The sequence below is a fragment of the Lepisosteus oculatus genome, chromosome 4 (genome assembly GCF_040954835.1).
Source record: "Lepisosteus oculatus isolate fLepOcu1 chromosome 4, fLepOcu1.hap2, whole genome shotgun sequence".
NCBI classification, from domain to species: domain Eukaryota; kingdom Metazoa; phylum Chordata; class Actinopteri; order Semionotiformes; family Lepisosteidae; genus Lepisosteus; species Lepisosteus oculatus.
This window is the reverse complement of record NC_090699.1, coordinates 35589817-35612493: the sequence shown is the minus strand read 5'-3', so window position 1 is coordinate 35612493 and position 22677 is coordinate 35589817. Positions and strand designations below refer to the sequence as shown.

At 35.4% G+C, this 22677-nt stretch overlaps 1 protein-coding gene and 1 long non-coding RNA gene across 2 annotated transcripts in view; one reads left to right on the top strand and one right to left on the bottom strand.

The window, feature by feature from the left end:
* Positions 1-22677, bottom strand: part of LOC107077388 (uncharacterized) — a 49212-nt gene that overhangs the window by 7285 nt on the left and 19250 nt on the right. The gene's annotated exons all lie outside the window — the stretch shown is intronic.
* On the top strand, positions 16997-19728 carry lbx1a (ladybird homeobox 1a). The gene is made up of 2 exons (XM_006630746.3): positions 16997-17684; positions 18154-19728. The coding sequence occupies exons 1-2, from the start codon at positions 17360-17362 to the stop codon at positions 18636-18638; spliced, it is 810 nt and encodes a 269-aa protein (XP_006630809.1). The 5' UTR covers positions 16997-17359; the 3' UTR covers positions 18639-19728.

Below are 22677 nucleotides of genomic sequence, written 5' to 3'. Positions count from 1 at the left end.
ACTACACGTAGTAACCTATAATATTTTAATCGGGGCTAATGAAGGCGAATCATTTAGGGTTACTAAGCTGTCAGTATTTTAAAGGAGTATATGACTACTTTCACGTAACCAAAAGTAATTTTATTTGTTTTATCTTAAGTTGGTCACAGTACAGAACTGTTAACAACCGTGTGGCACGCCAGTAAAATATCCGCAAAACTCCAACAAGTAAGTTAATACATTTAGTGCAACTATATCATTAATCTTGATCCCACGTTTAGCTTTTTCGGCATGTGGCTTCTTTAAAGACTGTTTAAGACTGATAGCCCAGATTCACAATCATAGTTAAATGTCAGCAGTGCCGTGCGTTCCCAGTTACAGACGGGTTGTTACACCAAAATATTCCACCCTTTAATTCCTGCGCCTTTAACCAGAGCATGCGTCTCAGGCAGACCGCATTCTTTGTCATCCGTCTCTGGCCCTTAAATCCAGCTCAAATATCCCTTGATGCTAGGCTCCGTTTTCAGAGAAGGGCCAGATCTAATTTCACACTTTATCCTACAGCAGTACCACATTCATTACTCAGTTAATTGATGGATGAGTCTGTACGCCTTTCTTGCAAATGAAACAAATGAGTAACAGACAACACCAGATTTAAATAGACATTAACACAGACTTTCCCGGCCAAAACCGTTTCCTGCATTCTAGTATTTCTATACTGTACAACAGCATGTAAAATCACACTTTTTCTGGGATTTCAGAGCTATTGGCGATATCGTCTACAATCTATTTCTTGTTGAATATTTAGAAGCAATAGCACAACACCAATAAAAGGTGTGATTTAATTTTAAAAAGTCCATATTTTTATTTAGTCATGTCTGTCTGGAAACAGTTCCACAAAGAGAAGTTAATTATTTGATATTTTCAAATAAAAACACAGACAGATGATATACCTGAGAACAGCCTACTGCTGTCACCTTTATTTCTGAGATTTCATAGCGCAATTGAATCCTCCAAGTAGCTGATGGATTACATTTGGCATTTTAGTCACAGTCTGGCAACAGTATCATACTCCTTCCAACTTTACTACAGGAGAAAATGTAATTAATAATTAATCAAGCCTGTCCTCTTGAAAATGAGAACCCAGTTCTGAGAGCTTCATAACTCACAAGAAAATGAGAGACAAGCAATTTAACAGCAATGTCTACATATTGAGCCAAGTAATATATTTTCTTCATAACACCTTTGATAAAACTTTAACAACATCTGATTCCACAGAAGGTCTTATAAAGAATCATGCTCATAAACAGACACAGACTTTAAATGGTACATGCAGGCCTATAATAGCTCTATACAATCTGTCCAATCTTTTGCTATGGAAATTTCACAAAATTTGTATTATAGAAATGTCATTATTGCCCAGCAGTTTGTTACAGTACTTATTAATATAAATTATGTTGATATCTATCAAAGCCTGAATCCTTGAAGCCACCATTGATTCACTCCAAAAATACACCCTTTATGTAGACAACCCAAACAGAACTTTGCTATACATGAGGAACATTGTCAAACTGTTTTTTTTACATAATTCTAAAACAAATCACCCTGAGGCTTTTATCATATCCTAAGTATTTACATGTGCATTTTGATTCCCAAGAATGTCCAAACTCAAAATAAGACATTAGGATTTACAACAATGGTAGTTTTGTTTCCATGATAAAGCATTAAGGAAGCACCTTTAGAGTTACAGATAGGGATACTCTAATAAATATTGTAAAAACATCTCCTTTTAGGATAGAAATTATGCATATATGTGAAGTTACCACAAATGTAACCAGCATTCTTGTTTAAGGTATCAGTCATCGTGGAAAAACACATGTTGATTTAGATTTCCATCAGTTCTCATGCCTTCTCTCTGTCCTTTACATTAATCTACCAATAACATGAAATATACTAAAGAAACTAGATGCCATGCACAAATCAGCAAGTTCCTGCCACTAAGATGCATTAAAGTTTATGAGTTTTTCATCTCAATTATATTGTCATAACATGTTATGTTGGGTTTTGTTTTCTTCTTATTTGTGTACATAGATCATCTCATAGAAACAATGAAAAACGTGACATCTTGGTATAATAAAACTTAACCTAATAACTACATCATAATGTAGAGTACTGGAGAAAATGATTCATAAGGTGCAGAGGATCCATTATTTTTCAGCAGTGGGAAGATCAGAATGGAGGAAGTAGAGTCTTTATGTCACCATGCAGGTGAAATGAGAGTCATCCAATGCATAATCCTGAAAGGCTAAGAGTGTTTCCAAATTACTGCAGGTGTTCACAAATGTTGAATGTAGATTGTTCAAGTACACAGTAGTTAATAATCAGTATCTGTCTCTTATTGGGTTGAACATCTCATGAACAAGTATTATGGCAGTGTACTGGGTTCTTCCACCAGTGCCTGTATGTTCTACATCGAAAACCTGATCATAAACGTGGACTTCATAGCCTGAAGACAATTGTCTTACAGTTCCTGGCAATGTATTCAGACCCTTGCACAGTTTTTTGTTTGCAGTCATGACACTCTAGAAGTTGCAATTAATATTTGTTATAAACACAACCAACTGCACATCTTCAAAGCAAAACAAACAAAAAAAATGAAGAAGCTAACAGATAATTAATATGAGGAAAATGGAAAAGTCATGACTTCATAAGCATTCAAACACTTTGCACTGGCAAACTAATTTAGGTTACCATATTACAGAGACACATTAGCTAAGTGGCCTCTGTGTACAATAATAGTAAAATCATGTGATGTCAGAATAAATAAATCTAATCTTCACCTTTCAGCAAGACAATGATCCGAAGCACAAGGCTGAAGCTACACCAGAATGGTTTAAGAACAGAGAAGTGAATGTTCTTGAGTGGTGCAGTCAAAGTCATGACCTGAATCCTATTGGGAATCTATGAAAGACTTGAAAACTTCTATTCATAAGTGATCCCCAAGCAACTGGAAAGAGCTTAAGCAAATCTGCCAAGAAGAATGGGGGAAAAAATTGACTAAGCCAGTGTGCAAAACTGGTACAGTCTTGTCCAAAAAGACCTGAAGTTGTAACTGCTGTCAAATGTGCTTTCACCAAATCTTGAGCTGAAAGGTCTGAAAATGTATGCAATCAACATATTTCTCTTAGGTTTTTACTGACGTTAAATGTATCTTAATTCACCCAGAGAAGTTTTCAGGTTGAACATTCAGCTGATGAATAAAATATTAAGTTGAAAAAGTGTGTATGCATCATTTTACATCATCATTGCCACTGCAGGAAGAATACATGTGCAAGGCTCTGTACATCCCTTTACAGGAGGAACATCAGAAAAGACTTGGCGAGTGGTGTGCTAGCTTTGAAACATGGAACTCAGAAAAATTGAATTTCTCTTTCTTGAGGAATCAAAAAAACACTTTAAAAAATTTGCAAAGCTTACGACACGGAGAACACCTGACCATCCATCCAGTTTCTAATCACTTTGTCTAATACGGGGTTGTGGGGGAGCCAGAACCTATCCCAGAAAGCAATGGGTGCAAGGTAGGATACATCCTGGATGGGATGCAATTTTTCATTCTTTTAATATCTGACACATAACATGATTTATTTATAATTTACAAGAGCATTTTTTTCCCCTTCTCAGCCTTAATGAGACGTAATTTAATGGAAAAGCCGACTTAAAATAAAAGAAACATCTCTAGAATGTTGTCATGGTATTATTCCCCTAGGAAATGTTAAGGACTTATTATGATAATATGTGAGGTCCATCATAGTTCAACAAGTGATTTAGAAGCATTCTGTAGAGAATTCAATTAAAGCTGTTGAATTGAAAAGGTGAATGGACAAAACACCTTCAATTGTGAAAGGCAGTACCCTTGAAGCAAATTCCACGTTTCACAGTTTATCTTCATGTTAAATTTTGAACTCCAATAACTTCTACTTAAGCATTTTTCAAAAACCCGGGACCTCATAGGTTCACATGTAGAATCGCTGACTATGGTACCTATTTATAAATCTCCTCTATGCAGAGCGACACACTATACATCAGTGGATTTTCAGCACAAAATAGGGGAGAAGTATGAAAAGGTGCTGACAAGCAAAGCAGAACTGAGAAAAGCACACATGGGAGATGTGAGACTGACAGCCCTCAACCTGAGGTGAAGACTCAGGCTTGCTGTCCTAACTAGGAAATGGTCAATTAGACACATGCTACTTCAGTTACTGAGAGTTCAGCAGATTATTTCAGGTAATTAGTGATCAAATCATTGGTGCACAACCTCACACCACTTTTAACGTGGACAGTCTGGAATAAAAAGTAAAATAATCCTAAGAACAGTAAACTGTTCAGTAGGTCACTAGAGCTTCATTCTGAAGCCAATTACCATTTCATAACTGAGCAGAAATTGTTTAGCGGTATAAAGGGAGCAAAAAAGAGCTTTTATATTCAATAAAATTTGGAATTTTATGCACACTCTGTAGCACTAAAAGGGTCACACTTAGGGTGCTCTTGAGTTGGACCAAGGTCAATTCATATTTAACATAATTAATCAAGAAAGTAGGGTTTTAAAGATTGCAAAACAAATAGCGAGGACAGGAAAAGATGGCAACACTGAAGAGCTGAAGTATTTACAAGCTTGCTTTAAAACCACCAAACCAGATGGTTTTACTGGTATCAAGGTCTTTTCCAGGCTTCGGTCAAAATCTAGTTCTGGTACTCCTCCAAACAGAGGTTGTCCAAACTGTCTTTCTCTTTCTCTAGCTCATTGAGTTAAACCAAATACCCACATCCTACCATTATTAGGTGACCTTTTATACATGTGCTTATTATGTCTTTACAGTTATGTCCATTCATCTGAGGCTCCTTTCTTGTAAGCTAAGAATTGGGACTGGGACTGGGACTTGCTTGTACATCTCAAATCCACTCTCATCTCTAGGTCCTTAAGTTGCCAGCTGGAAATGTATCTGCCCCCATCATTCTTCCCCTTAGTGGGCCAAATATTGGGTTTATATCCGCTTCTTTTATAGTTTCAACAGTAAATCATTGGTCCTAAATGATAATGCAATTGTAAAACACGAATGTGGAATTCAGAAAAATTCAAAGATCAGACCTTTTCCCCATTCTGCTGGGTTTTGCGATAATAAAAATGTCAGACCGGAAATATAGTGAAATTAAGAGATATGTAATAAGGCAAGCATCTGCTGTCAAAGAGCTATCAATAGACATTTTTTAATGACTAACTCTTATTCTAATGGCAATCACCTGTCAGAGCTAAATGTCTGATGACAGGTAGCCACCCTACTTAAGCATGACAGATGCCTTTCAGAATCTCCATGGCTAATGGTAAGCATCTGTCAGGAGCTCATCTTCCAGTGACGCTGACCAGACAATGTTGACTTTTCCAATGAGCGACACCTGTCACAAACATCTTTTTTTCTCTTTTTAAAAATGACTGATCCTGACAGCTTACAATGGGAGCGAGTATCTGATAGACTATCATAACATAAAAATCCATCATGCATATTCTTCAGAAGGACATTAGCATTCTGTTATGAGCTTCTAATTCACCTGAATTTGACCATTTCCAGGATGTTAATCTAATATATTTTTAACATGCATAGCAAAGTACCAACTAAAAATGAAAAAAAATATTTCAGAGCCTTTTTCAGACTCATTCAGTGTGGATCATTTCCAGAATAATTGTTAAATCTTTTTCCTTTGATCTATAATCTGGGCCACAGGATATGGTGGTCTTTAAAAAAAAGACATGAAACATGAAAATTCTGCAAAGTGAATTCTGACAAGCAAACTCAAAAAGAATGAAAGAGCATCAAGGAAACACAATTCTGCCTTCACCAGCTCAGTTATTGGACAGTCATTTGATGACATGTGGATTGGCTATCCATAGCCAATTCCTGCAATAACGTCCCAGTAAATGCAATTCTGTGGGACTTTATACAGAGACGTAGACTATATAGAGTCCATTAACACAGACTAGCACTGTTAATCTCATTCTTATGATGCATAAGTGCATCGCTACTTTGATTAAGGTTTTCATGCTTTTCCAGTACACCATATGTTTTTAGAATAACTCACAAAAAGAAAAGTAATACTCTGTCATTATTCCAAAACCTGAACAATGGACTGAATGAGAGAGTGCTTTAGGTATTCAATGCAAACAAGCCTGTAGCATCCCTCCCAATATGATAATCCACACATTTTCCCCATAATTAAAGCACACTGCAGGATGGCAGGTGAAGAGATTTTAAGCACAGTATAAAGATAATTAATAACTAAGTTTACAAATGACAGAAGCCTGTTCAGCCCATCAAGCAGTTACCACTTTGATTGACAGCAATATTACCTTACCCTGATTTTGATTTTGTAAAAACCCAGTGTCTTAGCAAGTCTGGTCAGTACTGGGATAACTGTGATTTTAATGAGATGGTAAAGTAAAGCTGTGATTGCGTGGTGATTAAAGATTCCACTTTCCGAAATTGCTGTGTCCTATCTAAATTTCGCTCTGAGTTTGTATCGTTCCCCCTTAATTTAATTTATAGAACAATTTCTCATCTTTCCTCCTAATCTGTTGGCAGTTGGGCTGCTGTGCATCAACCAGGTGGGTACTATACGTCATAGGTGAATGAGTGAATTCCTTCCATTTGAAAAAGGCTTTGGGATCCTTTGGGATGAAAATCACTAATAGAAATGTAAGGAATTATGAGTAGAATTAATCTAGCTCACTTGGTTGCCAGCAGCTAACTGATCTAAGGCTTTCATTGAGCCAAATCTTGAGAGAAGACAGATTATCAGCTTCAGCAACATGGCTGGTTTGCGTGTTAAAAAAACCATGAACACTCATTTAGAAAGATGATTCCCGATCTCAGGTTTAAATGCAGTTCCCCCTAATTTCCATAATTTGTGTACTCTTATTCATGTTTCATTTTTTAAATGAAGAGATTCACTGTCAGTATCCTTCAGTATTTTGAATACTTTAGTCATGTCTCCTAGAAGTCTTCTTTGTTCAAGACTACAATAGCCTTTTAGGCAGATAGAGTAAGACATTCTTACAAGAATGTTATGCCTGAAAATGTATCTGGTCACTCTTCCTTAACCCTCCCCCTCAATAAAATTGCTATCAATGCGTAACAATAAACTCTACTACTATGCTGGATTTGCTTCTAATCCTCTTAACAGCACTAAATGACAAGACAGAAGACATACCATATTTTTATTTTTTTTTAAAACAACACAACCTCAGGTCTGAGAAGGAGATAACTGAGAACTTATTTTAGTGAGGTAACACAAAAAATATGATTAAGAATCATCTCACTATAAGAATAAACATGCGGCCTTGGTTGTCTTGACAACCTTTTCTTATTTTGGAGGAAAAAAGGAAGCAGCCAAAAGATCGTGACTCAGTTCCATAACACCGACCTTAATCCTCAGACAGAAACACTGACTTGAATTGCCCTATCAGACACACATCAAAAAACATCTATCCATTTTCTAACCACTTTATCTAACAGGGTCACGGGGCAGCCTGACAAGCAATGGGTACATGGTGGGATACACCCTGGAAGGGACACCAGTCCATTGCAGAGCAACCTTCAAAAACATAAGGTACACACATACCAATAATACAAATAGCAAACACAAAACACTGATACGCTTCTACACATAGCTTGATACTAGCAAGATATTATTTGATAAAAGTATTGCATTCATTTCATTAGATCTTATGCTGAAAATTATAATGAACTTTGTTAACAACAAATAACTTATGATTAAATTTTATAGTTTGCTAAACGTAAGCGCAAATGCTCCACTTTGTGAAAAACATGCTTAAATGTAATAAAATCAAAATATGCAATGTTCTTTTATATAGTAATTTGTTGTATGGGACAATGCACAAGTGACCTGAGTTGAAATTACATGCTGCGTGTACATGATGCAAGATAAAATATATATTTTTCTCTTTTTAGATTTGTGTCCTCCAATACCTTTCATATGCTGCGGATAATGAAAAATACATTTTAGCCCAGTACAGAAAGTCTAGAAAACCACTCATTTTCTCTTGCCCAAACAAAACTGTATATCCAAAGATCAGAAACCACATTAGCCACACTCTTAACGCTTTCTAAACACATTAACGTTTTGGCTTGCTTTTGTGATACTCAGTCATTAAAACCTAGATAAGTTTCTCTTTTAAAGCCATGTAGAATAGCTCTGTGCAGCTCATCGATGTATCATGCATTTTCACCCTTAGCCTGGCAAAGTGGAGGCTGGTGAGTGGGCGTGACGTTTCTCTTCGCAGGTGAAAGGTCACAGATGACGACACAGCTTTACAGCCCTGTTTGTCTATTCAGCAGGCATACTGGTATCTGGGGTCTGTATCAGTTGTCCTTTGAAGCACATGCCATGCTGGTTTGTTTTATGGATCTATATGTCTTGCCCTGATCATGTGTGTGTAGATGCAGGCAAGTTGAAAGCATTTTAAGCATTGTGGCCAGGTCTTTTAGCACATGCTCTTTGGTTTACATTTTAACAGCTTGATGTGATGGTGTTACAATCAATGGAATGCACTTTCCAGTTTGATATGTCTCGTTCAAATGTAGCCTATACTGTTCAGGTGAAGGATCTCAAATTTTATGCCCAAGTTTGCCCTTTGGTGTCAACACTCACTGGGATATTTCCTTTCAACAATCAAGCCGAGTCTATGATGTATTAACCCACATGTGGTTTTCGCCTGTTTATTAAATATATTATAGTTTTGCTCAGTGGTCTCTCAGATTTTTAAAACTAATTTACTTGAACATTCTCTATGTCTTTAGTGATTAACCTAACAGGAGACAAAAGAGATAAAATGACATGTTCAAAATGTAATACTTCCATATTATCTTAATTCATAAAGGTTACGAAAGTGTACACGTACACCACAAAACTACACAAACAGTTATACGTTTATGAGTAATCCAAAATTATGTTAACAAGATTGTGTAAAAAGTGGTACTAGTGAGCAAATATAAGAAAGGTGTATATCATAGAACAGTGTTTGGTTATTGGGGTCCATGCTGCATTCCATAGTAGTTGAAAAACAATAGTATGCCTACCACAGAATATTTATCCTTTTTGTGGTTAGTGTTTTTAAAGTACACAGTACTACACAAAATAGATTTGTTTTCAGTTTGCAAAAGGACTGACACACTTCTGGAGAAGTTCAAGTAGGGAGCTGCATCAGCATGAGTAGGCTGAAAAGGAACAAGAAGGTTTATTCCATACTTTAGTCCAGCATGGAATAAACCTGTACTTCTGGAGAAGTGTATGTAAATTTAAAGGCAAGACCTCAACAATTCACATTCAGATATTAGAGGTCTTGTGACAAATGTGGTGGTATTGGTTTTATTAAAAATACCTTTTACGTTCCAAATAAACAATAGCATTATTTTTTTAGATATGGAAATTATCTAAACTCATTTTATAAATCTGTCTTGCACAAATGCACACCGTGCTATACTGTGAAGTTGTTAGCTAATAACTAATTTTACTTTCTTATTTAAACAAGCGTAAATAAATTTTTGAATTAAAAATATTTTAACAGCAACCTGGTTATGACAGTGGAGAAAACGTTTTAAGTGTAGCGCAAGACTGCATTACCACAGAAAAGTATGTAATTTACAATTAATGTATTAAAAACAATACACCATCAAATGACGTTTATCTACAACTTACACAGCTTTGAATATATACACTGTATAGTCTATATAAATAGTCTATAAAATAGGTTGCAATTATTAAATTAAGTACAATACCTTCAGTTACATTCCATGTAATTTGATTCAAATACGTGTTGGAAAGAAAAAGAATTAGGTGGCGAGTTACAGTAAAGTATTATAAAGCTTATATTCATAAATTATTGTGTAATAGACAATCTCCACAAATACATTTAAACTTGGAAATAAAGGTTGACACGTCGCAATTTACTTTCACATTCTGAAAGCTTTCATTGGGAAATATTACATTTTAATTATTGATTCAACCTCTTACATCCTGGGAAAGAAGCAAAAAATTTAATTGAGATATTTCTGACACAAACGCAACTAGGGTGACATATCTTGGAGGGATTAATCTGTTTTGCACCTTTCATTACAATGATGAGCGCATAACCAACTCGCTTTCTGTATACTCCATCAATATTGCATTGGCAATAAGGCTCAGTAACAGAGTTTTAAGAGTAAAATATTAAAAGTGCGGTAACTTGACTTGGATGTACTTGCAGTTTCGCTTACATTTATTAGATTCTAAATGATTAGAAAGTAATTCTTTCGCCCTTCCAAAATGAAGTTCTCTGCTTTCAGAACTAAATTCTGAACCCTCATTGACTTAAATGCGCTGGAAATTACAAAAGAAAAAAATGAATTATTAATACATGCTGACTTGCAAAACAATGAAACGATGCAAGAGTGCCCCTTTTCTTCTCTAAATTTGGTTTGCATTTACATCTAAAACAAAAATATTAGATTATTATCACACTCAATACATTTATAATCAAATAAACAATATTTACAATAAGTAGAACGGGCAACATTCTTAGCAGAAGAAATTCGAAACACTCTGCTCTACACTATCACATTATGTTCAAAGTTATTACTGCATTTCAAAGTCTAAATATTAGTTGTGAATGTAGTTCAAATCCTGTGGCTAAATGTCGAATCATTTTCGCACGTGCTTACTTAATTTACAGCGATATAATGCAAAATATATATTCAAATTGTAAGATGGGTTTAATCATCTGTACACTTTTTGTGTATAGCTACAGAACACTTTAGACTTTGTGGCTAAAGTGACGTAAGAGGTAAGAGGAAGGAAGGTGGTTGTTGTTGGAAATAAATATATTACACTACATGTCTGAATTCGTGGATCGCCTGATGAATCAAATGGTGATTTAAACGTTTTTGAGTACTTAAAAACAAAAAATATGGCAGAGTAAATCCCAAAATCTTGGCATGAGAGAGGTTAGAGGCTTCAGAGATACTGTGGTAAAGACTTCGAGAGCAGTATACTGCGTCTGCGAACTCGTCACTTCTCAATTTATTAAAACTTATTTTAATCATGCATTTGAACTATGATAACAACGGCTTTTTGTAAATACAATGCGTACTTTGTTTAATTTAAATGCACATTTTTGAGGACTACTTTAAAAAAGAAATGAGTGGCTTCAAGTGAAAATTTTTAACAGGTGTGAGAAATGAATTACAATTTCAAACAGCACGAGTTGTTTCACGCTCTTAAAACTACTTATAGCACATTATAGCAACTTTTTTAGTCGAGAAACTGCTTTTTTACTGTATGTCGGCCTTCTTTGTAACTTGCTAATTGTGTACTGTATATCGCCTTTGGAAAATGCGTCAGACAAATTAACTTATATGAAGATCTGAATTAAATGAAGTCTTTAAAAAAAGTCTTCACAGTAAATTCTCATACTGTAAATGCACAATTTACACAATGTACAATTAAATATGACCTGAATGATTCAGTGATATAATTCCTTTTAATTAATAATACGATACCAAATATTTAACAATAACTAGTTAAATGACACTTAACAGAATTGGTACTATACTGTACATACATTGAACCAGTACTCAAATTTAAACTCGTGGTGCTCATATTTTCAAGCGAAACTAGACACTAGTGAATTTCTAATGGCGGAAAAAAGGCTAAAACGTTTATACGCATTTGGTCATCTCAGTTTAACAGGAAGGCGAAAACATTGTGGTGTTTGGAGCGGAAGTCGTGGTATAGCAAGTTCAAAAACTATGCCTACAAGAAAACAAAACAACGTGAACATAATTAAAATTAAAAAATCAAATTTTATTCTGTGATTACAAAGCTTGTGAAATGACTTTTGCTTGACGGAAAATATGTTAGTCCAGTTTATACCCCTTCACTTAAACTCACTTGCTTGTAGAAGGTAATGTCCAATTGACGGCACCCAGAACAAACAACAATCGTATTACTTACAACAGAATAAATAACTTAGTTTGTAACTTTGGCTCTTTCAGTTTGGATCTTTTTAAAACACTGGTGGTTCTTCCCGAAGTTTTCGAAAACTGTCTAAAAATCGTAGGCACCTTCAAATGATAGAAAGAGAAGCTCTATTGTTGTGTACAGTACGCATCATGAAGACCGCTAGTGAAAACTAAGGTTAATGACGATATAAACCAATGAAAAAATACAGATGGTTGTGATTCAGTGAAAGAATATACAATAAATATGAAATACGCCTTATATTGGAAAGAAAGACGTAGTTCTTTCTAAATGTAAAGAGGTCAAACTCTAAAATTCCTAAAACTTAAGAACTGACTTAGTAATCAAAAGACGGCGATTTGGATTGTACACATAAACGTTATAAACTGACAGCGGACATGAAATTAGTTGTTACAAATCCCTGCAAACCGATCATAAGTTCTGAAATAAAACTGTCTAGTCAGACCTTTTAGGTGATGAAGAAATAATTTTGGGCTACAGGAATATGCACAGTTGAAACAAGGCTACTTTAAACAAGAAATGGCTTTCAAATAGTAACCCGGACATTTTCGCTTTTAGGATGTGCATCTTGAAAGTCAGTTTAAACACCTAAGATGAAGTTACTTGTAAACCATAAAGACGTAGTCTGCAATTTACATCTAAGGAGTAAAAATTAATGGTCACAACAAACGCCCAAACCCTTTTTTTTATTTTGAACCTGTATTGATCATTGTTAATACCCTACATATCACAAATTGAGCTAGATTGTGCTCGAGCTCTCGCGGTGTAGGATAATTCTACATCTTATATATACAAAATAAATGTGTAAAGAGCTCAGGGGGTTTAATATTACCTGTTGAAACGCATTAAAAATAAATATTTTGTAACAAGTCTGTAAATTGTTTTTAAGAAACGTACATGTGACCGCTACATTGTGTATGAAAACCAGTGTATAGGATGTGGGAATGTGTATCCCACACCATCCATTTTTGAAAACGTCTGTTTCGTTTCCGATTAAAATATTAAGGACACCTCATTTAATTTTTTGAGTAAGCAAGCTAATTTCTGTAACTTCAACGTCAAAGTAACAAGAAACAGTATGATAGGCTTATATTAATATAATATATGTTAGTACTCCACATGCCCCCCAAGCATGACTCCTTAATTCCTAGATATTTAAAGTAAATGAAGTGTTTAGTTTATGTCCTGTTAAGTATAAATTACTACTGTACCTTCATAATTTGATCCTAGTAGCCTACTTCTAACAGAATGCATGAAGTTCCCAAGCGTACCACCGGGGGCGTTAATATCACAAAGAAGTCTTCGCAACCAACCACAAGGCTGCAATTAAATATATCAAAACAGCATTGGTAAACAAATCAGATATGCTAACGTTGCTGTTTGATGGTGAAAGCAATACATGTAAAGATCAGTGTGGCCTGTCTTGCCTGGTAATTTCGAAAACCGCTGGATCCATCATAATATTATCAAGCACTGGAAAACGTTTAACAGTCGACTGATGGCGGCACGATCGGGGCAGCTGAGGCTCATAAAATGTAATTTGTATCAGTCCATATAAAGTATGTCTAGAAGGATCTAAGTGAAACAAACAGAACCCTAAACATTCAGTACTCGTGATAACTTCATTAAAGCACAGATGCGTTATTTTATAACCTTGCAATTAGCAAGAACTGCAAAGCCGACCATCTGTATTGCACCAATGATCAAAGATACCTTCACTGGCACATCCTTATACCGCATTAATCAGATCCTAGTTTTTTATAGCCTGCAGTAAGATAGCTGTCTTTCACTTAAACCCACTTGTTTGATTCATGTCTTACCCAACCCTATCAACTACTCCGAGGAAATTATTTTATCTTTAAATGTATGAAGTAACATTTTTTACCTTATATTTATAATTATAATGTTCCACCAAGATAACGGGGTCCAGTGAGATATTTTCTAGTATAATATAAAACAATCGTTTCCATAGGATACAAAAGCACACTATGTACACAAGATTGAAACATCTGTTTTATTGTTCTATTTGTTTGATGTGTTTCCTGGGTTAATTATGCTGCACATTGGTGGTGGTGGAGGGGAGTTCCCATTACCTGTAAAGCGCTTTGAGTGGAGTGTCCAGAAAAGCGCTATATAAGTGTGAGCAATTATTATTATTATTATTATTATTATTATTATTATTATTAATACAAGAATATAACTTGTATATGACTTCAACTTTGCAACTAACAAAAACGCGTTGAAATCATAAGATTATTTACGTAGTACGTTCGTAAAAATAATTGTTTTCAGAATTGTAACTGAAATATACTTACAGGCACCTAAGAGAGAAATATCAAATACTATCCGAACATTTCGACCTTCTGGGAGTTTCCCATTAGTTCAACAGGTAGCCTGTGAAAAGTTAAACCAACCCAGCAAAGAGAATGCGTTTCCATGTAGTCGAGAACCGATAGTAGAATTAAACGCTAAAATAAGTTTTACGTTGCTGTAGCACAAACATCGCACATGCTGCGCGAGTTTTCTTACAAGGGCTCGGTGCTTTAAAATCTTGGGGAAGATTTATTTTCAGGACGTCCTGTCTTCGTGTTATTTTGCTTATCTGTTGCGTTTAATTACAGGCTGTTAAATGTGATTATGAAGGACACTCCCCCACAATGTCAGAACACAGTCTGCAATCAGAGCCGACATTCAGACTCAGAAACACTTGAGAGGACTTGCATTGCCGCCGCACCACCTAGTATACCATCAAACCGCAGTCATTGTGTTTAGTTAAATAGCGCCTCTAGTGCGAGGAAAGACCTTGCAAAACCACTCAGTCCTGATTCTTATCATATATAATATACATTCTCTTATTTATTGTAATTAAACCAAGTGTTTTTCCTATAGCCCTATTTAAAATTACGTTATAAGAAATTGTTGTTTTGTGGCGCATTCCGGGTAACCGTAATTTAAAAATTACTCTGAAAGAAAAATAGCGTTGAGCACGACACATTCCAAATCCTTACCTAAACCACAGAATACGCCTTCTTAATTTACACCCGCCCTTTCAGAATGAGGAAGGAGAGAGACATCATTGGGCTCTAAAGACTATCTCATAAATCATACGACGTTAGAACGCAAGATATGTTTATCTTTAACATAGAAAAATAAACGAATAGTCTTAAATTCATTAGTTGGGATAAGCAAATACTACGATAATATTTCAATTAAAATATTGTCAAGAATGTGACAATATATGTGTTTTCAATGTCAATCATTATAATTTGCTGAATATTTAATGGTGTTAAGGATGTTTTGCATTTATTATTAATATTAACTAGTATCCCGAAAAGCGCAGTACAACTATTTTATATAAATATAAAACGTTTTTAAGATTTTAAGATTTAAAATGATGTTTATTTAATATTACATTATTTATATGGTTTTCACCCTGAAAATTTCATGATCTAAATACTGCGACAAATACTTTCCGTCCAGCAACCAAAAAGACAAAAAACAATAAATCGAATTTAAAACAAATAAAACTACGACATTAAATCGTTTGATATAACCGGTTAATATCTCAAAACGTAGACTGCACATTCTAACAAGTACTTATTGCAATGTGTCAAGTAAGGTACAGAATGAGCTTTCTAATGTTTTGCAATATACAGAATACATATATAGCAGGCCTATATTTAAAGCCCATATTTAACCACGCAAAAGGTATGAAAATATGTGGTGTTCCCATCTAAAATTAAGAGGTCTGTATTAACGACCCAGTGCCCAATCGCCAGTATCTCGCATCACAACACACAAACGTGAGGAACCATGTTTTCAGATTGGTGGCATAGTAACCTGCTGGAATTATAAACCTCCGATTATATTTAAAATGCAGCTCCATAAATTAATGCAGAAGAAAAAAGAACAAAACCTAACCACAGTTTAGTGTACACATGTACAGATTCACATGCAAACACAAGCAAATAACAGAAACAGCAAGGACATGAGCATCTGGAGTTTTTAAGGGAGATGAAATATCTCCTTGATGCTGTTAGGTGGCCCTTTGCACTTGAATTATGGCACAGAGGATTTAGCTGAGCTGAAGGGGACTGTGCCTTCTCTTTCTTCTCCCTGTCCAGAAGTATTAGGAGCAGTGATATATATTGCCTGGCTCTACAGTGCCTTTATAAAACATGGGAGCATATCATACAAACCACTCGCACAGGATTTTTATAGGAGAAAAGGGGCACTAAATAATGGTTAAATAACGCTAAAAGAAATTCGCAGATAAGCACATTTTGATGTATTTTTTCAAGTTCATCTCAAACAGAGTAGATTTTTTTAAAAATAGAAGCTGCTCCGCATTTACAATAGGGAGAACTGTAATACCGAGGTTTATGTTTTTATTCAGTTACACAGAGCGTGAATGCGCTAACATTACAAACGCGAGATTACATATCAAATCTGTTTAATGCATGAAGCAGATTCGGATAGTAGGTTATAAAGTGCAGGAATTTCAGTTTTAAATTTTTCGACAGACTACTAATTTATATCTTCGACAATCACTTAAAATGTATTAAACTACAATGAAGGAAAAATAAATACACATCAATTTTACTCACCTCAAATTTCGACTCGCTTCTTCAAACCGATAAAATGGGTGAAAGCGTAAAAATGTGAGATTTAAGAAGGTCAATTTTGTTAAAATGTTGAAATAAATAACCAAAATGCGATGAAGATTAGATGTAATGCAATTTAAAATATATATTTATATATATATGGCCAAAGAAATATTGTGCACAAAAATGACAAGAGCATAAAGCATTATAATTCAGCCGGGCTCCTCCTACTAGCCATGCCTTCTAATTAATGGAGCTCCCGACTTGCAAAAGCCTGCATTGGACAGCAACAGAGTCAAAGAGTGAAAGAGAGAGGGTGAAAGTGCCACTGGAGATAATTGATTACCTCCCAATCAACAATAACTTGTTAGCAATAGTCAATTGCCCCACTATTTTGGCTTCACCGGGCTCAGAGAAACACCATTGTCCCTCGGATTGCTAAACCTTGTGGAGAGCACATTCTTTTCCACGGAAACGTGAAAAAGTGGGGACTACAGGACTTTTTAAAAATCCATCTCTTACCTCGGAAGCGTAAAAAGGACGATTTGGTTGTTTGCAATTTCGAGCGTTTTTTTAGACGAGCACTCTGCCATTTCGGTTTTCACAACTTTTCCTGTGAGCAGTTGATTATTTTGGAGTGAAAAAATAAAATTAATAGAAGTTATTTTCGAAAGCAGCAAGGTTAAATAATGACTTCGAAGGAAGATGCAAAAGGTTCTTCGGTAGAAGAGAGAAGGCGAAGCCCACTGGACCATCTCCCACCGCCAGCAAATTCTAACAAGCCTCTCACTCCTTTCAGTATTGAAGACATTCTCAACAAACCTTCAGTCAGACGAAGTTATACAATTTGCGGAACAGCGCACCTGATATCGGCCGCTGAAAAACACCCTCCTCCGGGTCTCCCCTTGTCCAGTCGGGCACTCCTCACCCAGACCTCTCCTCTCTGTGCCCTCGAAGAGCTGGCCAGCAAAACATTTAAAGGACTGGAAGTGAGTGTCCTTCAGGCGGCCGAAGGTATGCTGGTTTCATTATTCTTAAAAAGTACAATATAGCGAATATTACTCACAATACCGTATTACAGTCTGGACCACTTACAGTAGTTTATATGTAGGCTATTTATTTTAGGATTTGTAGCCGTAACTGTGAAATATATGTTGTGTGATCCTTTATTTTTTATAATAAAATCGACTGGTTTAAACGCGAATCGCTTTTGAAAAATTGTATTTGAATGTATATAGCAACGCATTACATTACAATTAAATATAGTAAAAAAAAGTGCAAGAGAAATGTAAACATCTTTAACGGATTTTATTTTTAAGTTTAATTAAATGGTTTATATGGTTTTTAGAAGGTAGATTTGATTTTATAGTAACACAAATACTGATTTCAGATTATATTTTACGTTTACATTTATATCTCGCTGCATACTTAATGTCAGGAAACAAAAAGGGATCTAATATTTATTTAATATGCGTGTTCGCAGGGAGGGACGGAATGACGATTTTTGGCCAGAGGAACACTCCCAAAAAGCGAAGAAAGTCCAGAACAGCATTCACCAACCATCAGATCTATGAACTGGAGAAAAGGTTTTTGTATCAGAAATATTTGTCTCCTGCTGACCGAGATCAAATCGCCCAGCAACTGGGGCTAACAAATGCCCAAGTTATCACCTGGTTTCAAAACCGCAGAGCCAAACTCAAGAGGGATTTGGAAGAGATGAAAGCAGACGTAGAATCAGCCAAAGCGCTTGGTTCAGTACCACTGGAGAAAATTGCCAAACTGGCAGATCTAGAGAAAAGCGCCGCTGGGACACTGGGCAATTCAAGATCCGAATCCCCAACGCTATCCAGTCACGGACACGAGACCCCTAACAAACTCCAAATGTCCCCTTCATCCCCGTTTACAGACCACGCTACCAGTCAAGAGTGTTCGGAAGATGAAGACGTGGAAATTGATGTCGATGACTGATTTTTTTTCCCGATTGTTGTTGAGTTTTTAGCCACCGTCATCTAGAATTTAAAGTGACTTTTATATGAAAAAGATATTCAAAGCAAGCATGAACTACACATTATATGCTGCGCCCGTTATAAAGTATATAGTTATAGTAACTTTATTCATATTTAACCAAGGCAGTTGTTTTCAATTAAAGCAATAAGCAGCACACATGCATAAAGGACAACGACAAGGGTCCGACTACTGACAGATCAGGTAGCGTTGATTTGTAGGGAATGGTGCAGTTGTATGGCTTCTATCAATCGATATAAAATTACTAACAAACAATACACAATGAACTACATTTTGGGGGGAAAAGATTTTATTTTTTTAAAGCTTGTTTGCTTAACATAACCTTGGTTAGAAAAGTCATAGATTGTGCGTTATTTTGATTGGGGAAAAAAATCGTCGAGCTTTAATTTAGGCTGAATTAAATTTAGCGTTTTGCATGTTACAGGTATGCACGTTTCTTTTTAACATTTTAATTTCTGTTCTTTTTTAAATTATTACCTTCATATTTGCAAGAAAATATAAATGTATTTACGTTTCCTAGGGATTACACCAGATCTCCCCCTTATTTAATTCTCCTTCATTCTTATATCAAACATATTATTTTCTGTTCTAATTTACTGCTATATAATTCTTTTATTACGAAAAATACGACCTACCTTTCGTATTTTTTTATGAAGGTGGTGCAAGAAAAAATGTTTTTACTTTATAGACTCTTGCATGATCAATAAAATAATTTAAATCGGTCTAATCAAAGATCTGGATTTCATAAAAAGATGTATAGTAACTTATTCCCGGAAAAAGACATCTCAATTATAAATTAAGAAAGTACTGATATTTAAATTACATAAATCATAAACGGTGTTGATTTACTTCCACTTAGGTATGTATAGACTCCTCTGTTTCAATACAATAAAGTCATTAACATTTTAATAGACTTCCTAGGTTTTGTATGATGCCTATAAGTGCCTTTTAAATCAGGACACTACGTAAAACCATTTTTATTTTTTGTCTTGGAATGTGTACATAAAAATGGAAATAAAAAATCGCAAACCAATTTTTCCAGTATTTTTTACATTTCGGATATTACTATTAAACTTAAAAGGAAGGTTGTTATGATTATTACAGACCAGTTCGTGTCTTTAAAACTGAAAGAGCCATTTGTTCCTGACAAAACAGGGGGTTTAACATTGCCTTAGGATTAATGTAAAATGGTCTTTTTAACAATATCCTACATTTTTAGTTTTTAAATCAGAACAAAAAAAATGCTCTACAATTGTCTAATAAGAACGTTTAGCTTATTATAGGCTATATGAAATCATTTTTAAGCACGCACTAAAAGGCAACGGAGGGTGGTCTATTTTAACCCAAAACTGTCAGTGTAAGTATATGTAACAAAAAATCTTTTTTGGCATTATTCTTCTATTGTTTTCAGTAAAAATATACAAACCAGTGTTTTATCCCAGCGTCATTTCCCTTTTCAAGCTCTTAAAGCGTAACCTGCCTTCCTGACCCGGCAACGTGTGTTTTCCTATTCTGCACAAAATTTATGTGAGAAACACAAATCTGGTTCGGAGAATATAAAAAAGGGAAGATGCCAGAAAAAAAACAGGGACTTTTGGGCCAGTTTCTCCGGGGCTATATAATCCTTCTTTGATAAAGGATGAGGCTATAATTTTTAGCGTAAAGCATGAAAACGGGGGACAAATGAGCAGCCTTCCCTGATGTGACAAGTGACAATGGGGCATGCACAGTCTCCCGCAGTTCTCAATACTGAGACAAGTGTGTCCCACTGCACAGAAAGGACACAAACGTTTGGAGGCCATATGGTTTTTGAATTTTCTTCACAATTTCCAGACAATTTGATGGATTGGGTTAACCCTCCTTTTAAACTGTTTAACTCCATTTTACAAAAGCAATAATGCATACATAGCCCTCCTCTTCACGAGGGCATCTGTGCCCATTAATGTCGACTCTTTTCTTTGCCTTTTTTTAACTTGGCATTTTGAACAAGTCTATGAATTACAATGAAACCCACTCTCTTTTTTGTAAAGCACTTGTCTTTCTCCCTTTTTGGGCTGGAAATAATATGTTTGACTTTTGTCCAGAGAATTTTTAAAAAGCGCTACATCTTGTGGCGAAAGTGTTTTTCATGCTAAGTAGGGGAGTCGTAAAATGTTGAAATGGTGACATTTATGCGAGAGTCTGGTAAAGGATTCTTTTCTTTTGTTTGTTTTCTTTTTAGCTTTTCTCTTTTTATTTTCTTTGTCTTTCGGAGGTTTAATGAGGCTGAAAACATGATGATTCAAGAAAGAAAACGTGAAAGAAAGAAAAGGCTTCTGTGCTGAACAGAAAGAGTCGGAGTTAATTTTACCTCCAGTGTTTTTGTTTGAAAGGAAATTGAAGCCACACGGACGGGTTCTCTCACACGTGGGAGTTACTAAATTTTTTGGTGACTTACCCTGTTTATTCCTTCTGCGTTTCTTTTAATTTTTCAAACTAAAAAATGCGTAGTTTTTAAAAATTATTATTCTAAAATCCGATGCATTGCACTCGTCGCAATGTTCACACACATGGGCATCTACTTCAGCATATTGTTTTTATGCTGTACTATCTGTTAGAGCCGTTTCGTTCTGCTCTACGGTATGCCATTTACTGTAAAAAAAATGAAATGAAAATGTCCTCAACCTATATCTTTCTGTAGCTTATTAAAAACACGATAAGTTGATCATTATCATCATCATCGTCGTCGTCCTTTCTAATAGGCCAACCATCCACCCTTCAAAATAGTCAAGACGACTACTGGACGCAAAGAATAATTTAGGCAATTCTTTTCTAAAAATGCCACACAACAAAATACCTGCTTGTTAAATACAGTATGATCTATTATATAACGAATTTCTTAAGGACTGTTTATTCTAGGGTCTAAATGTGTGCGCACGGATTTATTAAATTCGGAGTACTTGCTGGTTTAGAAAAACAAATCTCCTAAATTACATGTACAATGTTGCGGAGAGACTTCAGAGAGATGATTTTTCCAGTACTCGTCCAGGTACTGATGTACGGGAAAAACAGAACTGTGGGCAAGAGGTAGAAGAAGAACATATCACACTTATTCGGCATCACGCAGGCCCGTTGAGCTTCGCACTTACTGCGCGGACTGGGGGGAGGGAGAGGCAGATGTACTTGCACGTCGTGTTTATAATGACGTTTAAATAAATACGCTAAAGGCTTGGTCAAGTAAACAATATGAAGTAAACAACAACGTCGCTGTAGACGTAAACTATTACTTTTGCGTCAATTATACATTTGCTTTATGAGATGCTAGGGACCGTTTGAAGGTTTGTTGCTACTAAACCGCCATGCAGTTTAAAAAGAAGGCCTAAATGATTTAGTTTATGACTGAACTAACATGTAGACGCAACGTAGATACAAAAATATAAAATAAAAGCTACATGTCCTTGACATAATCGCGCTTATCCCGGGATACAGAAAACACAAAACACAGCCGTTTAAGACAGACATCACTGTTACATACCTTAAAACGACCACAATTCGCATGGGTGTAAATGGCATTAATTTTGCAGACGCGTTTAGCCAGGGCACATTAAACTAAAACACTTTCTTTTAAAATTGCAATCAAGTTATATAGGGCAAAATGTAGAGGGATATAATGAAGCTTATGTAACAACAACATAACCAACTGAAAAAAAAACTATACTCTTCATATTTTTATTAAATTGAACCAAAAAGGAAAAATACACCTGCAAAAACACGTTATGCGTTTATAAATGATTCTAAAGAATGCCTATTTATATTCAGAATTGATTAATAATTCTAATCGAGTGAATTTATTTATCATCTTTGGATTTTGAAGTGGTGTGGACACCAAATCAAGTCACTTTACGGTATGACGTATCCGTAGCGAATGAAAAGCCAAAATGCGGAACACAAACTGAATGCTATTATCAGCAAAGGCTGAGGTGGGTTGAGTCACAGAATTTCA

Excerpts from the sequence above, each read along its gene's own strand:
- lbx1a (XM_006630746.3), top strand. The coding sequence starts at position 17,360 with ATGACTTCGAAGGAAGATGCAAAAGGTTCTTCGGTAGAAGAGAGAAGG. Across the intron at positions 17,685-18,153 it reads TGTCCTTCAGGCGGCCGAAG|GGAGGGACGGAATGACGATT; the intron begins GTATGCTGGTTT and ends GCGTGTTCGCAG.